This window comes from Schistosoma mansoni (genome assembly GCF_000237925.1).
Source record: "Schistosoma mansoni, WGS project CABG00000000 data, supercontig 0160, strain Puerto Rico, whole genome shotgun sequence".
NCBI lineage: Eukaryota > Metazoa > Platyhelminthes > Trematoda > Strigeidida > Schistosomatidae > Schistosoma > Schistosoma mansoni.
In genome coordinates this window covers 302219-324278 of record NW_017386051.1, presented here as the reverse complement: position 1 = coordinate 324278, position 22060 = coordinate 302219, and the positions used below count along the sequence as shown (strand labels likewise).

At 32.6% G+C, this 22060-nt stretch overlaps 1 protein-coding gene across 1 annotated transcript in view; it reads right to left on the bottom strand.

Moving 5' to 3' along the window:
* Positions 1-22060, bottom strand: part of Smp_144050 (receptor tyrosine phosphatase type r2a,putative) — a gene marked incomplete at both ends in the record, with an annotated part of 132178 nt that overhangs the window by 106249 nt on the left and 3869 nt on the right. The window contains 2 exons of the mRNA XM_018797987.1: positions 6169-6240; positions 6285-6521. Of these exons, the coding sequence (XP_018646753.1) occupies positions 6169-6240; positions 6285-6521 (309 nt within the window). The remainder of the gene's footprint in view (positions 1-6168; positions 6241-6284; positions 6522-22060) is intronic.

Sequence of the window (22060 nt, the reverse complement as noted above, 5' to 3'; positions counted from 1 at the left end):
TATATTCGCTTTTAAATCTTTTTTACAGGCCTCTCATGATTTACAACTGTAAACACAATGATAATTATTGAGTTTATTCTCTGCTTGTGTAATTTTCCTAAGTGCCATAAGTCGATATATACATATATACTACTGACTAAATAAAAATTACGTTTTTATGTCCATTTGAAAGGCCACCGAGTACTACACAGTTTCGTATTTACTTATTGCCTCAGTTTTAGTCAAATTATATCGCTTGTACTGTATTTTAAGTGATTCAACATCGTGTACAGTACGATGAGATGTAATTAAAGGTAGTGGGAAGAAAACCTTCTAAGTAATGACTCAAAAGAAGTCCACCACCAAATCTTAATCGGAATATCTAGACTTGACTGGCCTATTACGTAAACGTATGTACTGATATGTCTTTTTGTCAAGAACTGACGTCGTTTGGAGTAGATTTGAACTTTTGTGATGCAAAACTAGCCTAAGAAAATGAAGCAACAAGGTGTTTGTATTGTTTCGTTCAGTGTATCAAATTGTTTAATGTGATAGTATTCATTGTTGTCCTGAACAACATCATCAGTAATTACTTCATGTAGAATAAATATTCAGTCTGTTCAATAAATATCTAAACTATAATTGGAATAACTCGACTTTATAAAACATGAGGTATATCGCTTTCAGTCTTCAATAAAAATAAACTTTCGATTGTAGTATTATGCTTCTTCTTCCAGTCTTTATTGTCTAATATATCCCTTGAAGTTACTAAATTTAGACCATTTCTAATTGCCTGAGAAATACCTAATCAATATACAGACTCTTTATCGTTCAGAAATTTGTTGGATGAATCATTTACTTTTAAAAATGTTTGATTCATTTAAATGAATAGATACATAAAGATGTGTTATCACGGTTTAATTCATTCATTATGCTTAACCTTCAATTTGTCCGAATTCCAATAAGGCACTTATTTGCGTTCAGAAGGGGGTTTTGTGAAGATTTTAGTAATTTTATTGTTGAAATCATGGATCAATTGAAGCTAGACCACCATAGAAAATCTATAAGCACTGGACGGACATCTCGTCCTATTGTGGAATTCCTCAGCAGTGCGCATTCACGATCCCGCCTCTCGAGATTCGAACCCAGGACCTACCAGTCTCGCGCCAAAGCACCTAACCGATAGACCACTGAGCCGGCATCCGATGGTGTTAATTTCTAACTTCAACGAATCCACGAAGTTTGAGCAACCGTTCACCAATTGTCTTAAGTGAGTTGATATCTTACAACAGACCTGGTGGAACTCCACTGGTCACTGCTTCCCACTAGAACTCCAGGACATTTATCTTGAAGTCAGTCACTAATGAGCATATGATTATAATCAGAAGGGGTTTTGTGAAGATTTCAACTATGAAAATACTGAAATCTCCACAAAACCCCTTCCAATTATAATCTCGCCATATTTCTGTTCCAGAATATTCACCAAAAACGAAAAAAAAAGGAAACAATGATGACTCAGGGATAATAATTTCAGCTTAAATTATCTAGCACATAGATTGTTTCCAACTTGAGAGCATTCATGAATTTTTAATAATGATTAACATATGTCCAAATGATTTTTAGTTATACCAAAATTTCTCTTTGTCTATTATTTTTTCCGAAATAGAATAATAAAATAAATGAATATCAATCTATTATTAAATATTCATTAAATAATTAATTATATTGTATTAATCAATAAAAATAATTAACAGGGTAATAAAACTGTAAACATCACCATCCATCTATCTTATATGATGATTTTATGTACCACACACACTCTCTTTCCCTCTCTCTCTCCCTCTCCCTCCCTCTCTTTCCCTTCCTCTCTCTCTCTCTCTCTATATATATATATATATATATATATATATATATAAAGTGTTGTCAAACTGGATCTCTTATTTATGTTTTCAATAACTCTTGAAATACAGAAGACGAATTGTATGTTTGCACTGGCATCAATCTTTGGATAGATGAACATATTACTTCAGTACTCTATGCTTTAACATTCAATATTGAAAAGGATGTATCATTCTGTTATACAGTATTGACAATTTTCACTTAGCACAAGACTTTATGGGATGAATTCTAATCAGATGACAACAATGTGATTACAATTAAACTTGATTAATTAAATGTTGTCATGAATAAAGAATAGGCAACTATAAATACAATCTATTGAGTGTTAAAATAGGGGAAGTTATTATGTAAACATCGTAATGGTAATATATTTGACTAAGACAGTGCCCTCAGTGATGCTTTATTCTTAAGTGCCATACTGGGAAGTTGTTTTCGATAATTCAAAATCATTTCTCCGTCAAGTCATACTTTGATAGCCGTCATAGTTGAAATATGTCTTGACCAAGAGGAACAGAACAATTTTTTTCTGAAATTCTCCACTCTTAATCATCGAAACACCAAATAGTGTTAGAATGCTGTTACAGATATGAGAGTGACTTCCCTATATCGATTTTCCATACTGTAAAAAGATACTTCGTCTCGAGTTATCCGGGTTGGAAACTGGGTTAAAAGTATTCGTATTAACCTGAGAGAATAACCACACAACCGAAAAATCAACAATCTGAGACCAATCAACATGATTATCTCGTGATAATCTCTTCAGATATTAGCTCCATACTTTAACAACTTTACTAACGTGAGAGAACTTTGTAAACCAAGGTTTAGTATACTATTTTCAGGCTTGACCTTTTATAATCCACTTTATAACTTCTCAATTTGTCAATAAATTCAAGGAGTTTTTATTTCTACGTGCTGACATGAAGTCTCTTTATAAATTATGTCTTTTTTTTATTTGAAATTGACCTGTTTCCTTTTATTGAACATTTAACAGGATACAATCAAGGTGATCTTTAGGATATATGTCAATAAACCTTCGTGTGTGTGTGTTTGTGTGTATGTATGTATGTGTTGATTGTTTAAACATTATATGTAAGAAAGATAAATGTATAATCAGAAAGGACAGAAATTTTTAAGTCACTGAGTTAAGGAAATAATTCAAATAAAGTTGAACAACGTGTTGTATGTTAAATGTTCAGTTTTTTGACATATGTCTATGTTTCTTGTTGCTAATGAAATAAATGTTACGACAGTAATTGTAAAATTGTGGTAACCAGATACTAATCAATGAAGTAAACAAGTTATTTATTATATTTATTTAAACACATAAATATTAGTACAAAGGGGCACCAGATATATATGCGCCACACAAATCTCATTTGATTTGTATGAGGGCTGTGATACTGCCCAGGTGCCCAGACCGAAGCAGGTGGTTTTCTTAGGGGGCCACACCCGGAGCCTTTGACCTAAAGGTCTGATCCACAAGGCGGTGGAGCATCGTGAGGAGATCCAATCTCATGGTAGCTGGTGACCAACGATTGATTCATACGCCATTTGTTCTCTCAGGATACGTGAGCCCATGTGCACTATTGATTTGGAATCAGGGTTTTCCAACTCTCCTAGGTTACTCCTCCATATTCACTGGCTCGGTAAAAGCTCCGGATATTCACTATTCGTCCTCTCAATTTTGTAAACAACAACCCCGCCACGAGAAGGCAATGAGTAGGACTTCCCTGGTAGACGCTATATACGCTTGGCCATGTGAGAGCATTTCGAGAGGAAGAGCGGACTCTCCTCACTCTCGGCCATACCAGAGAATATCAATTGCTGCCTTAGTACTGATGAAACTTGTTGTTGAAATGTGTTCATAATTTATAATATTACACCACTATTATATAGATTGCAAAGTTTAGATGAAATTATGTAATATCATACAGATGGTTCCTTTTACAAATTTAAACAAAAGAAGTATTAAAAAAGAGCAGTGACTAGTGGAGTTCAACCAAGTCTGTTGTGAGATATCAACTCTTTAAAGACAATAATGGATGTGTCACTCCATTTCGTGGTTTGGTTGAAGTTGGAAATTAACACCGTTGAACACCGGCCAATTCATTGGTTCTAGAGGTTAAGCGCTCGCGCGTGAGACTGGTGGGTTCTGGGTTCAAATTTCTCGGGGCGAGATCGTGGATGTGCACAGCTGAGGAGTCCCACAATAGGACGAAATAGCCGTTCAGTGCTTCTAGATTTTCCATGGTGATCTAGCTTCAGTTGACTCATGTTGTCAACTATAAAAAACATCTGTTGCTTTGTGTGAAATTTTATAAGACTTATTATCTTGACGATGTGGAACTTTCACATTTCAACAAACTAACTTAAAGTGACAATAAATGACGTAGTATTGTAGTACTGGACATCCATCACTGAATGAGTTGTTAGCAATGATAAATTGATTCAGTTGACCTTAACTGTTCCAAAATTTAATAAGCATACGGACTCAACAATAGTCTTATAACTAACACTATCAATATAATCTTTAGTGCTGTCACTCAAGATCTGAATACAAATGAAGAAAGTCATCTTCTTTAATGCCTTGATAATTTACTTCGGACAAACTATACACAGATAATACACTTTGAGTTATCTATTTTCTCGTGTATTCCATATAGGTGTGTTAAGAGTTTCTTTACATTAACTACTTAAAACAAACGTATGGGAACGAAGAGACTGATAACCTGCAGGAAGATATTTGCTCGCATAGAAAAGACTATTGGAGATAATAGTGATAGTAAAGATGAAAACGAAATTGGATGTTTGATAAAAATTTTCTGTTCGCCCTCACTGGAACATTTCCTTATCACTGTTTTTTTCCTCAGTCTATAACACTAATTAATTACGTTTCTATGAATCGTTCATTGTAGTGTAAATAATATACGGGGTGTATTAGGATTTACATGTATATCGTTCAAGGAGTTTAATTAAATTGAATGAAGAATATACTTGTACAATCACAAAGTTTCAATTCAAGTATCCGAAGACGTAACTCTACTTGAAGCCCCTTCGGGGCTATTGCTGGTCCCAAGCCTGGATAAAGGAGAAGGGTTGGACATGGGGTTAGCGAACCCAACCCGTAGAAAACTAACTCGCTATAAAAAACACTAACACGAAATTCTAAAAACGAGTAAGCCAACTTTAAAGTAGATCGATCTTTCTAGAAAACTGCCGAAATTTAAATTTTTATTTTTCTAGTTAAGATAAAGTAATATGTTTAATATGCATTTGACCTTTTCACTCCATTTATTTAACTCAACTAGACATTTCCTATACTAGAACAAGAAAGCCGTCCAGTGCTTCCAGATTTTCAATAATGGTCCAACATTAATTGTTTCATGATTTCAATGAAACTCAATAACCACCACAACCGTGTACTGATAATTTTGATGGTGTTGAATATCTTTTCAGATCTCTAAATCTTTATATACACTGTCACTATGATAAAGAATGACATGGTTTTTTCCATTATTGATTAAATCTACACAATAATGTGGATTAACGAGTTTCTTGTCTACCTAATCCTAAAGATTAATCGAATTATTCTCCAGGAAACGCTAATAAACATAGGCTTCATATTAGTTGGCTTCCATCAGTAATGAATACTTGAAATCTTGAAAAAACTGATGCTTCTGTGGAACTTGAGCTCTCAAGATCAACCTACACAGTTTGTAAGGTCATCAATAACCTATTCAGTCAGTCAATTAGGTAAACAGTCAACTAAGAAAAAGATGATATTAGTTTATGGAAGCATTCCGTTCAAGTTGTAAGCAACACATCGATAAACGATGTCAGTGAGCTCTAAACTTGCATGAAAAGTCTTCCATTAGAAGATTGATGTCAAATAGTTATGTTTTGACGGTCCCACGTATCAATTTTGAAGAACTTGATCTACAATGGTTTCCGGTAACTTTTCGGTTGCTTTATAGGGCTCAATTATACTATTTCAGTATTAAAGAGGTTGGATAGCGTCCAATTCTCATGAAAATGATTGTAAAATTGTCGACTTTCAAGGTTGTATTTGATATTTGACGACTGTTAATGAAATAAAACCCTCATTTATAGACACTCCACTTAGCGAATTTAATTGATACGTGAAACGCCTCATCTGTTTTACACTAATTCATATTTTTAGAAAAAAACAGTAAGACAGAATACAGACAACAAACCACTTCTACTAGCTACTTGTATAAGCTTATAATTAAGTAATATATTGAATCATACTAAAAAACAACGATAACTTACTTTGTATGTAATAAATTGTTTGATCAGAATGATCGTAATTCGTAAAATAACTGCGCCTTAATCTTCCTAATACTATTTTTTTTTGTAAAGAAAGGTATTAAAATTATAATAATTACTCTTAGACTGATGATAATTTCTATCATCATGTTTGTATTGCTTTTTCAAACCATCATCAATACTACTTATATCATGATAATAAGTAGTATTCTGAAGTGGTGTAAAGCTGTCTAATAGAAAGTGATGTTTTCTCATATATTCTTCATTGATAAATAATTTTTCTGAACGATTTAACTCTATTAGTAATCGCTTTGATTCAGGTAATGATCGTATATGATTGTGGGGGTTGTTTAAATCTTCAATGATATGGTTGATTAAATTTGGGATTTAGGAGGACGTTTAATGTAAAGAAAAAAAATTAAATAATAAAAGAATTAGAGCAGAGATTAGAAATTTCTGAACATAAAGATGATGCTTGAGAAGTAAGTGATCAAAAGAACGTGTAAGTGAATGAGTGAGAGTAGGAGAAAGCAAGCTCACATTAATAAATACATACTCACACGCACTCACGCGAGTACAAAGATAGATGTACAAGCAAAAATTGAATTACATATTCAATAGTAGGCTGAAAATTGCAAAGTAATTATTTATTCTACTCATAAGTAGTCAATAAATCATGCACATACAAGATTGTGTTTTTAATAAAAAAATTGTAAAGCACATCTAACAGGTTGATAAATAATTCATGAACATGCAAATTGCAAGTAACAGAAAAATTTCGTCAAATGCATTTCGGATGACTTTTTCTTTCCCTAAAATGGTCATTGGCAACACAAACAGTTCAAGTGACAGATAATAGTTGAACACTCTATGCATCACAGTGATATCTGTCCTGTTTGATATTATAGGATGAATATTCAGTAAATATAATTCATGGGATTATCACACAAGGAGAACAGATCTACTTTCTATAGTCACATTTTGATTGAACATTGGGTTAGAAAGAGGTATAAGACTAGTAAACAATAAGGTTTTAATTGTTCTTATTGGGTAATGAGTCAACTGTAACTTGGAAGTTCATCGGTTCTACTCATAATATAGGTGAACTGATCAATAATCGTTATCGGTCACTTATGATAGTAAAAGACGCATAATATAAATCTCTCTCCTATCCGATTATCGATTAGTTCATCTATTTTATCAGTAGTACCGGTAGACTTCCAAGTACCATTTGACTCATTACCCAATGAGAATAATCAAGACCTTATTGTTTACTAGTCCTAAAGCTCGTTCTTACTCAGTGTTCGATCAAAATGTAAGTAAAGAACGTATATCTATTCTCTTGGTATGACAATCTAATGAAATATACTTCTTCACTATTCGTTCCCCTGTATCAGTTCGGTTTACTTGTCTTAAAATCATAAAAAAATTAATAAAATCATGGTTAAACATTCAAATTGCTAGGTAAGTTTTTATTTTTACCAAAAAATGTTTTTTTAGTTTCCATTCAATTACTTAGATAATGATTGGTTCTGTCCTAAAAAAAAGTGTTCACATTATTTTTTGTTTTACCCTATGTACCGATTATTTCCTTATTCAAATAATCTCAGTCAGATACAACGTAGGACCAGGTACATATATGCATCGGTTCAAGTTTCCATACCTCGCTAGCATAACAAGATGAACACCGGATTCATAGAAGTAGTTAATTTAGTGGTGATAATATATAAAAGATAGGTTGTATATAAGAATATAGCACAGAACGAAAGAAGGATATGAAGCAATTTTAATCTCAAGGTTTAAGAGAAGATAAAGAGTGTATACACCTACGCCATTGTGATCGATTCTGAGCCATATCACCTAGAGTCTCTAACCATTGGTTACGGTAGCCGCGCAAACCTCGATTCTAATGATCTACATAGAAATTATTCACTTTTGTTTTTTCTTACAAGAATTTAATTTTTAAGAGAAATGCGTTTTGAACAGACAGAAAAAAAGGTGCTTTCTTAGTTAGTATGTTGACACGAAATGGGATTATATATGTATATGTATATATATATACGACTACGGATAGGTATATGCTTGTCCAAGACAACCTACATACTACATCTTGCTTTTAAACACATTATTTTTTCCGTGTTCAATGTTCAACATTCAATATTTAATGTGACTCATTGTATCATATAGAGTATAATCATGACAACTAAAGCGCTTAATTTTTTAGTTGCTTTCTTTTTGTACCCATTAACCGCTTATTTAAATAATGACAAGAAGACAAGATAAGACAATTTCATAAAGTTTGAAAAAGTTAAAGGGTTATATTTTATATCTTAACGAAATGTAACTAAATATTTGAATTATGGAGAGAAGATATATTCTTCATTTCCTTAGGTGTTTTTCCATAAAAAAAGAAATTGGGGTAAGTGTAAATGATGTGAAATATATTCAATTGATGTGTACTATCTAACAAAAGTAAGTTAAAGGGGTTTTTGTGGAGATTTTTAGTAATTTTTTTATATATAGTTGAAATCATGAGTTATTTGAAGCTAGATGACCGTGGAAAACCTGGAAGCACTGGACGGCCGTTTCTTCCTATTGTGGAACTCCTCAGCAGTGCGCATCCACCGTCCCGCCTTGTGAGGTTCGAACCCAGGACCTACGAGTCTTGCGCCAATAGATTACTGAGCTGCCATCCGATGGTGTTAATGTGTAACTTCAACCAATCCACGAAGTTAAGCAACCATTTCACCAATGTCTTCAGTGAGTTGATATCTCACAACATATCTGCTTGAACCCCACTAGGTTCGAATCTCGCGAGGCGAGATCGTGGATGCGCACTGCTGAGGAGTCCCACAATAGGAAGAAATGGCCGTCCAGTACTTCCAGGTTTTTCATGATGGTCAAGCTTCGATTGACTCATGATTTCAACTATATATAAAAAAGTAAGTTAGGTAATTTACATTTCGAATTTTATAGAACAGATGGATTGTGATCAATAATGAAATCTAGGATGTATTATATTATGTTTTAGATAATGCCAACTGGATTCACTTGTATCTTCGTGTTGACGCTGACACTGCATTTTGAACTCAGCATCACTCTTTTCAAATATAAAAACCTTTTAATCACTGTACTAGTAAGTGAATTCGGGAAATTTTAAGTCCGAATATCAACTCCGGATCTCGCAAAAAAGGGTAGGTGTTATATCCCGATGAGAATAATGAACGATAACTGTTGAAATCTATTTCTGGACTATTACTATACACATATTTTTATTGTATAGTTGTTAACTAAACTATTCATATTCGTATCCTTCTTATTATAAGCTTTATTTTGACCTATAGACTATTATCATACGATTTACCATTCTTGAGTTATCCCTAGTCCATTAAATACTGTTCCTCCTATTCACAGCCACATTTGGCTAAATCTTGTACAAATGTTGTTTTCTATTTGATGGTACGATGTTGTCTGTTTGATTGGTATATAAACCCAGTATGTTTAAGAAAAATGATTCCTATTGCGGAGACTATTATTGGTGTTCTGGACTTAACTAGCTGGGCTAGGCAGAAAGCAGGACTGATAAGTACTCAAGACTACTCATACGGCTTTTGTGTATCATTGCTCTGATCGGTGATTCACTCCTCTCTGATTGGCGGGTAGCATCATGTTCATATATATCAACTGGGCAAGTACAAATAAGCAACCAATATAACATTAAGTCTACATAGATACCAACTTGTTCAATGGTTTAGATGTTTGTATGATCATTACACTGATCTTCATTATCTTGCTTCTAATATTCTTGACTGAATTTTTATCAGATTCAGTCGGTATATATACATCTTGTATGAATTGTTTCCATATAGTCTTCTTGTCATACGTTTCGTTCATCTGTTTTATAAGACTTCCAACAACATAACTATATCGGAGGCAATCCATACAGTATCCACATATACCAACTAAGATTTATCGAAATTCAGTCAAGAATATTAATAACGGGATCATTTTAAATTTTAAATATTCAATTTGTTTTAAACAACCTAGAAGAGAACGGATTTTTTTAAACTTTTTCTTTTATGAAAAAAGATTAAATAGATACTTGTGAATTTTCAGGGTATGAATCAAGAGTTTTATTTTACGCTAACTTGAATTTACAGCTTAACAATATTTTGAAAAACTACAGTGAGTCTTTATCTCTAATCTACGAGTATGAAAAGATTAAAGATTGAAAGAAGGAAATATAAACTAAAGTATATATATATAAGCAAAGATGGATAGTGACTGGCATTGGAATCCAGGATGCCCTTTTCGTCCTATTCGGGACTCATCAGTTGGATATACTTGCATCCCAGAGTTGATGTTCGCTCCGGGACTCAAATCCAGTACAATTCGCTTGAAACGTCATCACGTTATCCACTTAACTACTGAGCCCAGGCATATATATATATATATATATATATCAATATGGTTTATAAATCCCTGCCAGGTGTATTATGTGATATCGTCATATCTATCAGAAGGGGCTTTTGTGGAGATTTTAGTAATTTTATTGTTGAAATCAAGAGTCAATTGAAGCTAGACCACCATGGAAAACCTGAAAACACTGGAAGGCCGTTTCGTCCTCAGAATGCACATCCATGATCCCGCCTCACGATAATCGCGTGCGAGCGCTTAACTTCTAGACCACTGAGCTGTCATCCAACTCTGATAATGTCTAACTTCAACCGATTCACGAAATTGGGCAAACTTTCACCATTGTCTTCAGTGAGTTGATATCTCACGGCAGACCTGGTTGGACTCCACTGGTCACAGCTTCCCACTAGAACTCCAGGAAATATCTCTTGAAGCCAGCCACTAGTGAGCATATGGTTATTATCAGAAGGGGCTTTTGTGGAGATTTCAGTAATTCTATAGTTAAAATCATGAGTCAATTGAATCTTGCGAGGCGAGATCGTGGATGAGCACTTCTGAGGAATCCCACAATAGGACGAAACGGCCGTCCACTGCTTCTAGGTTTTCCATGGTGGTCTAGCTTCAATTGACTCACGATTTCAACTATCAAATCATGATGTCTAATAAAATTGTTAAAAATAAGCTGCCATGTGAATGATAGTAAGGATGTCGTGGTTTTTACAACATAGACGCTTGTTTACATCTTTTTCATCTTTTGTTTTTTTATTAAAGTCTCCTTACAAATTATGAATTAGTCGATAGAACCCAACATCAAAACTAGTTTATGCATTGGCACTACTGTTAGTTATAGATAAAAAAAGAGCCCGACGCGGAAATTTTTGTTTAGCTACAAAATATAGAACAATAAACGACCATTGAAGTGATCCATCAATAATAACTGTTTTTCTAAATTATTCACTGCCTCCTAATTCATGTCTATTAGAATAGTCAGGCAACCAGCTGTCATTTTATCTGTTTAAGGGGTGGTACAAAGCAAAAAAATGTAATTTTAATCAGTCGGGTGGTCGCATTATCGTATCATCAACCGGTTCTTTTTTATACACAAGTTAGTCGCTCTAATCTATACGATAAATTTTGAGTAAATCACCCTGTCATCAGCATTTTTCCTTTACAAAAGATTGATATGGAAAATGTTTTTGAGAACTTATATACAATATTTTAAAAATCACCTATATACATATATATTAAACAGGAGTAATGCCATAACAGCTTACATTTAACAGTTAAACACGTATTAATAACTGTGTTTTCATAAGCAGAGATGAACAGTAGATAGCAGTGAAATTTAGAACTTCCTTTGTGACCTATTCGAGATTCATCAGCTACAGTAAATTTCCACTCCGGGACTCGAACCCAGTACCGTTCACTTCAAGCGCTACCAAGTTACCAGCTTAACTACTAAGTTCAAATAACCATTGTCTTATGTTATTGGATAACGTTTAATTCATTTTTATATTGATTGTTTGAATCTTCTCATTGATATTTACGACTGCAATTAATCAGTCTCTTTTAGGCATATCTGCACCCTGTGCGGATTGCCTCGATATTGCTTTAAATCGCGACCATTCTAAGTATATATGATGATGGCTAGTAGCGGAATATAGGATACACATTTCGTTCTATTACAGTTCTAAACATCAATGAGAAGATTCAAACAATCAATACAAAATGTATTATACTGTGTTTTCAGTTAATTCTATACTCTGAAGGTCTATAAACTAAATTATTATATAATACATATTCATGTACAATGTAAAAAACTACACGGAACGTAATACTGTCTGTCTAACTATTTTACACTATCATAATCAAGACAATCCATCTTAGAACATAATTTCATAATGATAATTGTTATTTCATTAATATTCCTTAGATAACACTAGTCAATATATCAAATCATGATAAGATATTAATATTCTATAATGCTAAATGTTTAAGAAGAGAAATATATCCTTAATGGAGGAATAGAGATTACAAATATAAAATCGATTTAAAGAAGTATATCAGTAGAACAAAAGTTTTCATTATAGAGTTATTAACTAGTTGAATAAAGTATTCATTATTAATATCTTAAGTTTACTTAATACGGAGCACCGAAAATACATTTGATTGTTATATTAAACAAATTAATGATAACTATCCATTTATATTCACTTGGTGTTGTTTACTTGTATCTTCCCATTGTTATTCAAGACTGCAATTGATCAGTCTCTTCTTGGTATATGTGCATCCTGTGCGGACTGTCTCGATATTGCATCAAATCATAAGCTTTATAAACAAACATGGAGAGTGGCTGGCAGTAGAATCCAGTACGCGTGTTTCGTCCCATTCGGGACTCATCAGCTGGATGTACCTGCATCTCAGAGAATGGTACTGAGTTCCAGTCCCAGAGTGAACATCAACTCTAAGGGCGAAACATGAGTCAAACTGGATTCCACTGTTAGTCACTATCCATCTTTATCTATTTATAGTTGCTATATTGTTTGTTAAAATTTAGCTACCAAAATTTCATTGACTTATCAATGGCTTAACAATTATATTGTTTTAAAAAATATATGCAGATAACAAAAGGATAAAGGTTAATAGGAACAATAGTAATTCATCAAAACTAAAGTCAATTATACAAATCGTTTATCATTCCTATAGAAATCCATATAGTACATTCCCAGTTGAAATTTATATGTATGATGATGTTATTTAAGGGGGATAATGAAAGTTTAAAGGAATTGAACTAACTAACCAACTAACTAAGAAAGTAGTAACTTCATGAACAAAAATTTCATTGTCTTCTTCATTTTGAATCTCCCTTCTCTTTCTATTAACTATATATTATATTTTATTTGTTTTAGTCCATGGAATATATATATGTAGGTATATAGCTATTGTTCTGTTACATTGGATACCGGATGTATCTCTGGGAAAAAAAATTGTATGTCCATTAATTATGTCACTAATTTACAATTATTATTATAAATATGTAAACAAATAAACAATAATCATACTACTAATATAATTAATAATTAATAACGACAATACTAATATAAACTTAATTTCCTTTATTTAAGGAAATTGAAATAAGAAATTCTAGAATATTCTTCATCGTCAAAAACAGTCTTTTTTTCTATACCTCTTATATATTTATCATAACAACAACAACAACAGCAACAAGAAAAAAATCTTTATAATTGGCGAACTCTTGATTGTCAAGCTAGGGTATCTAGGTCAATTCATTGTTCAGTCTTAAAATCAGTACACATATATGTATATATATATATATTCAATTTATCATTTAAAATAATGATAATTGCATTAGACATAAAGGTATATATATATATATATCTTATTCAACCTAAATATGAATATCCATAAAAAAACTAACCTGATTTCTTTGAACATCTTAAACACGCAAAGCATGAATGAAGATAAAAAGCATCCAAGAAGGAATTCACACACACACACACATAAACGCAATCATATTTACATTCCACTTAACTTTATCTTTTTTTCGTTTTTTTTCTCTCGTCTCTCACAACTTTAAAAAAAAAAATTTCAACTACTCTTTTATGAATCGTTCAACCTTACCAAACCTTACTTATTTACAATAGTACTTCATTCTATGATTACCTTCTCACACTCTCTCTCACGAATAAATAAGCATGAAAGTCGTTGGGAATAAAGAAGAATATCTATCTTAAAGGAATGACACAAAAGAAGTTTGTGTAAGGAAAATAAACCGACAAACCTTCGTATTATCTAATCAACTATGATAATAATTCTCATTGTAATGATCATTACTTATTTATTAATAGAGGATTTGTTTATTTCTGTTTTTAGCACGTATTAACCAAGTTATCATAGAAGGGTAAATGGGAAAAATTTAACAGAGTGAGAGGTGGGGGGTGTAATTTTTATTGAGAGGAATTGTTTCCTTTTCGGTTAGAATAGAGAATTATTTATGTTTTATTGTTTGCCCAAATGTTTTTTTTTCTTTTTCCTCTTGACCTTGACCAATCATTACTCAAATATAATCAAATTGAGGTTAATGAGTGTGTGTGTTATGTATTTTTTGCATGTTGATAGGTAAATTGAAAATTTGTTTCTAAGATGAAATTAATGTTTAATTCATTTAATTTATTGTTATAATTAATAAATAGTATAATGAGAACATTTGAGAAGCTTGAACAATATTGTTGTTTTCCTAATATAAAGATTAGTAATTTCAGGATATATGACGTTTAAAATATTTCCAGGAGGGAAATAAAAAGTGAAGGTAAAATGGGTGCTTTTGGCTCGAAAATGAAAAATTTAGGTTTCCATAAGTAAATTAAAAAAATGAGAAGTTTACCCAGTGATTTCTGGTGATTTAGCAAATCCAATAAGTATACATAATGTTCAAAGTTTTAAGGAGAGATTATTTATACATCAGTGTACATCTGAGTGATATAAATATTATCAGTTTTAATTACACATGTTACTGAAGGGTGTACTAGTTAGAGACATTGTCCGACCTGAAATGTACATTCAACACTATGTTATTTCAGTGTAATTGAATTTATCAAGTTAAATGATTTCAATGAAACGATTCCATTGTTGTTCTCGACAACATTATCGGTGCTTACTTCATAACGTTGACTTGGATGACAATGACAGCTACATAATTCGACCACCTAACTCGGAGAACTGAACAATGCAGAAAAGCATTCACCTTAGCTGAAAATCTAATCTATCGTATATATTCTATATTAGTAGTACGCTTATCACCCTTTACACATGTAATAACTACTGCATAATGTTAGTAATAATTTAACATAGTGTTGAATGTACATTGCACATCGGGCAATGGCTGTAACTAGTACACCCTTCAGTAACATGTGTAATTAAAACTGATAATATTTATATCACTCAGATATAGGCTTATGTAAAAACAATCTCTCCTTAAAACTTTGAACATTATGTATACTTATTGGAGATACTAGATCACCAGAAATCAATGGAGGAATTTCTCATTTTCGCGTCAAAACCGCCCACTTTCACCTTCACTTTTTGTCTCCGTCCTGGAAGGACCTTAAACGTCATTAGTTAGTTATCTCTTTTAGCACACTATTTTTTGACATGTTTTAAAAACATTTTTGAATAATGTATACACGCATAAGTTGTGTGCTTGTTGTTCATTCTTCCGGGCTGCTTGCAGAATGATAAATTTTCCAGACTGAATCTGATCTTTATACTTTAGTTACTTAGGCTAGGTCTCAAAAGAATAACTTAGCTTATCCTATCGTTGCGTTGCTGACTTTTATTCTGTTAGCCAGTCCTAAATGATATCTTAATCTTTCAAACATAACAATTTATTAACTTAATATTAATCAATTGATTATTTGAATTCTGCTTCCCCAATACAATCCCATTTCATAGTTGAAATCATGAGTCATTTGAAGCTAGACCACCATGAAAAACCTGGAAGCACTGGACGGCCGTTTCATCCTACTGTGGACTCTTCAGCAGTGCGCATCGACGATCCCGCCTCATGAGATTCGAACTCAGGACCTACCAGTCTCGTACGTTATCGCTTAACCTCTAGATCACTGAAATGGTCCGCATCCAACGGTATTAACGTCTAACTTCAACTAATCCACGAAACGGCCGTCTAGTACTTCCAGGTTTTCCTTGGTGGTCTAACTTCAACTGACTCATAATCTCAACTATGAAAATACTGAAATCTTCACAGAAACTCCTTCTGATAACAATCTTCTTTATTATTAATAAGTTAATACTAATAAAACCGATCTGTTTCACTTAACTTTGTCCTTGAGTAGACCAATGAGATTAAAGGAATATGTTTAACTGGCACATTATTCAAATTCAATTTGTGTTAATTTATAGTATATTATTGTCAAATTATCTTTATTTAATGGTAAAATTCAATCTATTTAATAAGAATAAGACATTGACTTCAATAAGGGTTTGATATTAAGAATAAAATAAGAAAGAGAATATTGTCCTAATTTATGTATGAAAAAGAAAAGACGGAATAATAAATCAGCATAGAAACAAAAAAAAAGAAAAAAAAGAGAAAAAAGGCAAACAGAGAATAAAGAGATTTTGACAGTGTAATGGAGATATAAAACAAAAATCACATGCAACCTAAAGGAATATGTCATATGTTGAAAAAAAGAAACAAGAACAATCTTCGTAAAAAAAATAAAGAGGAAAGATAAATATCTGTGCGAATTTACTCATTTACTGACTATATGACTAAAGGATCTGCTTTTAAATAAACTAATGAATAGATTATTAATGAATTAGACAACCATTAAAACCTAGGATGGTCCTAGATTGGATCTTTGATGAGGTTGTCAGTGCATCTTCCTGAAATGTTTCAAACTAGGATCAATAATTTGTCTTATACTTTTCAGTTTTCAACATTTATTGAAATGTTATATAAATCATGAGAGTTCAAAAATCCACACATACCACTACACTTTTAATGATCATTTACTAATTATATGACCAAACGATTTGCTTTTAAATAAACTAATTCTATTATTACATGTATATAATGAATAGATTATTAATGAATTAGACAACCATTAAAACCTAGGATGGTCCTAGATTGGATCTTTGATGAGGTTGTCAGTGCATCTTCTTGAAATGTTTCAATCTAGGATCAATAATTTGTCCTAAAATTCTCAGTTTTCAGCATTTATTTAGCTAAGATCAAAATGTTATATAAATCATGTAAGTTCGAAATTCTCCACATACCGCCACACTTCTAATGATCAGTATAATCCAAGATAACAATGAATTATTTCACAATTAACATAATAGTCAACAATTTCACTACATTAAAACACGTAATGAATAAATACAGAAGTAACGATACTAATTACGTCACCATGACAACATCAGTTGTTAGTTATATCGAATATTGTATAGTGACTTTCATATTGATACTAACTAACTATTCTAATTATCTTAACATTTATACAATTACATATATTGAATGTAAAAGGAAAGCTTATTCTTAAATTATTTTTAAAAATACCGCCAACCTCTTTATTCAAACAAAAGAAGTAAACATATTAATGTTTCAATGTGCATTTAAACAAAGCTTTTTTTTCAAATATTATCTTATTTATTATATTTACTGAAGAAGACTATTGTATAAATAGGGATAGATGAATAGATGAGTAAATAAAGAGATAGGGAGATAGAGTAAAAATTTTCAGTTATTAATATTCAATAATCATTATTACTTTAAGTAATTAACTATGAATGTGAGTTACTTCTTATTTGTTATTGAGTAAACTGCTTTAGTCTTAAAGTTGTTTACTTCTTGAAATTTAAGATTATGTTCTATTACCTACCAAAATTTTGATTAGTTTCAGATATATCCATAGAATATGTATGTTTATATACATATGCCTCCGAATGCCCTAGTATGTATGAGGGTGGGAAGAATTCGCTCTCCCTCTTGAAATGCTCTCGAATAGCCACGCGTATACAACCACTGTCATGGATGTCCTACTCACTGCCTTCTCAAGGTGAGGGTGTTGTTTACGAAGTTGAGAGGACGAAACATGAATGTCTGACACTTTAACCGAGTTGGTGGATACGGAGGATCCATCTAGGGAAGTTGGAAATCCCTGATTCAAAATCAATGGTGTGCATGGGCTTCAGTGTCGTCAGGGAACAAATGGCACATGAACCTATAGTTGGTCACTGGCTATCATGAGACTACATCTTTTGACGTTGATCCATTGCCTTGTGGATCAAACCTTTCGGTCGAAGGCTCCGGATGTGGCTCCCCAAGAAAACCACCTGCTTAGGTCGGGACCCCGGAGCAGTATCATAGCTCACACAAAAAACAAATGACTTGTGTGGCGCATATGTATTCGGTGCCTCCCTGTACCAATATTTATATGTTCAAATAAATAAATAGTAAATTATATGCATATTAAAGAGTAATTAATGCAAATTTTATGTTCGTTTGGTGGTTTAATGTTTAAGCAGTCTACTTATGTATCCTCTAATAGAATGATATCCATTAATGTTGTTTCTCTGTTTGTCTAACTACATATATTAGTACCTGATGTAAGCTGTAAAATATTTAATCATATTTTTGTATTCAAACCGTAATTACTACAATAATACCGATAAAAACAAGTATATAACTTATTTTAGTCCCAAGGTTGTTTACCAAGTGCTTTTACAGCCCAGTTATAACTTTGAATTCATAATAATATTTTCGCAGATTTGTTAAACAATATTTAATAGGTGAATACATGAGTCGATTTAAGCTAAACCACCATGGAAAATCTGGGAGCATTGGACTCATCAGCAGTGCGCATTCACGATCTCGCTCTCGGGATCCAAACCCAGAACCTATCGGTCTCGTATGCTAACGCTTGTCCTCTAGACAACTGATCCGGCATCCTACGGTGTTAATGTCTAACTTCTATCGGTCCATGAATGGCTGCACAATCATTCGTTCCTTGCCTGAGGTAGATACCTATCTCTAGCCCACAGAGTTTAAACTCCACTGGTCCAGGCTTCTCACTAAAACTCCAGAAAATCCATTCTGAAGCTAATCACTAGTGAGCATATGATAATTATCAGTATAGGGTTGTGGAGATTGTTGACTTTAGATTGATTTCATGAATGTTAAGGAGTCCCATATTAGGACAAAATGGTCGTCTAGTGCTTCCAGGTTTTCCATAATGGTTAAGCTTTAGTCGACTCATAAATTCCACTATTACCTTACTACAATCTTCATGAACCTCCATTCTGATTACGTTTGACTAAATGCGGGACGATATGATTTTAACTTGTTCTCCAGTTAAATTCAATCTATAATATGAAATCGTCACAAAATAACATTCCTCTGTGAGGAGAAAACATGACGTTATCTAATTGACACATAAATAACTCTCTAGTAGTTTATTACAATTTCAGGAAAAAACAATGATATCAGTTGAATTTAAATGATAAAATATGTTTATGGGATATATTTGTACTAGTAAAAGTATTACAATTAATAATAATAATTGAACATCATGTTTTGGTATTGATGCATAAACAAGAGAGTAGTAACATATTCCAATAACCGGTAAGTTGCTTATCTGTTTACGGCTATCAATAGCTACATGAAGCTACATGTACTTTGGGTTATGTGCCTAACAACAGTCTTTATGCATCATAATATCACAGTCATCACCCCTCCCCATGCAGTGATGAGAGGGGAACACAATCACATAGTGGTTGTTTTTGTTGTTGTCATGATTACTGTTGGAGTTTTCTCTGTTTACTATCGTTATCTTTCTGTAAATCGTCATAATGACACATACATATACACACATACATATACATAGGACACAGTGGAATTGCTTACTACCATAAACTGATGCTCATCATCCCCTGAGTAAAATTACCATCTTCAAGTCATGAATTAAAAAATGTATTATTTTGATGTAACTACTAAGAATGTTCAAATGAGTTATCCTGGATGATTTTGGGACGTTACTGAATAAAATAAACCGAATTATTGTATTTTGGACAGTGAGTCATGTGTAAGAGAGAACCTGGCATATATACGCGTCAATTCAAGTTAGAACGCCACAATAGAGAAGAAATGTGAAATTATCGAGATGAATCCCAGACTAGTAGAAGTGATGAAAATATCAAGAGTTGTAAGAGAAGTAAGTCATAGACAATATGATTTTAGGAGACAGAATGAGTTCGTACAATTAAAATAAAGTATCAGTCAATGTTGAAACTCAAAGTCTAAGTTGTCATAAATGGGTAATTTCTATTTCAGTGAGATAGATTCAGAATCCGATCACTCAAAGTCTTTAACTATTGATCACTATGATCTCGAAGATATCAACTAGGTAGCATGAATCTGCCAACATGACTTAGTTAAACTGTTGATAACTTCGTGTACCAATATTGTATTTTTGTTTGGAGTCACCTAGCTTTTTTCTAACCTAATCTCTTACCACCCTACCTTGTTTTAGAATATCTCAGAAATAATCTGATACGCTTTCCCGTCTAACCCTGAAATTTAGTGGAGTTTGATTGACTTGAAAAAAATTAATACAATATTGATTTATCAGGACAATATTCGGAACCCAAGACCTGTAGGCCTAGGGGTGTGTTTTACCTTCGAACTACTAGGTTGGTTTGAGTTTTTGTTACTTCAGTCAATTCGTAATATTACTTCATAGTTTTCATTGTGTATGTTTAACTACAATCTGTGTTATAAATTTCAGAATTCAGCAATGTTATCTAAACCCACCTCTACCATCCATTTTGAGAAAGATTTACTCTCGTTTTTTGGAGGGACATAATATCGTTTGACATAGTAACTGCTTAACAGAGTTATTTTCCAACAAGAATCAATTGTCAGAAAATATAAAAACATTTAATCAAATTTTCAATCTGAGATAGACGGTGGCTAGCAACGAAATCCAGTACTATAATGCAAAGCACTTAATTCCTGGTAGTAACAATGACTTTCCGTCAGTTCATTGTTAAGTAAGTCATAGGTTCGAAAACTAATCCGTCTACATTCATCCACTCAGCTAGCATACACTTTAACCATTTTTATAAATACAAGGTCGAATTATATATATATATATATATATATATATATATATATATATTCAGCTTATGAGTCCCAAATAGGACGATACGAGAGTCTTGGATTTCAATGCTAGCTACCATCCATCTCTGTTCATTCAGAAATGATCAACAAGCCAGTAATTTTCGGTGATTGCTAGCCGCATTCCTACTTTCCTAAAATCTTATGACTAAATGGCTGTATCAAAGCAATCCATTCAGAATGCACATTTCTTGATACAGATTGACTAGTTTCAATTCTCAACCTCAACAAAAATCTTTACAGATGAAATTTGTACACATTTCAAAAGTTATGGTCGGTCATGTCTTGGTAGCTTAGTAGGAAATGCATTGAGAATTTAAATCGAAAGGTACTCTATGTGAATCTCACTGTAAACGTCAACATTAGTACATAAGAGTAATCCAGCAGGCAAATCTTAAATAGGATAAATCCCATGCTATCAATCTAACCGCTAATCATTATCCAATCTTAAAAATTTGATTTTTGAAGATTTCCTTATTCAATTGTCATACTTAATGTTTCATTTGCAAATAGACTATACATCTTAAGAAAAGAGATAAATCAAATCATATTACTTTGTGTATCCTCGATGGAAAAATATGTGTATAAGAATAAGCTACTTAAGTAGACTCATTTTTATTTATTAAATGACTGACAGATATAGTACAGTGAACACCAACCGAATCACGCTTGATGAAGTAACTCTGGAGGAGGTGGAAAGTTTCACTTATCTGAGTAGCATCATCAATGGACGTGGAGGATCCAAAGCAGATATAAAAG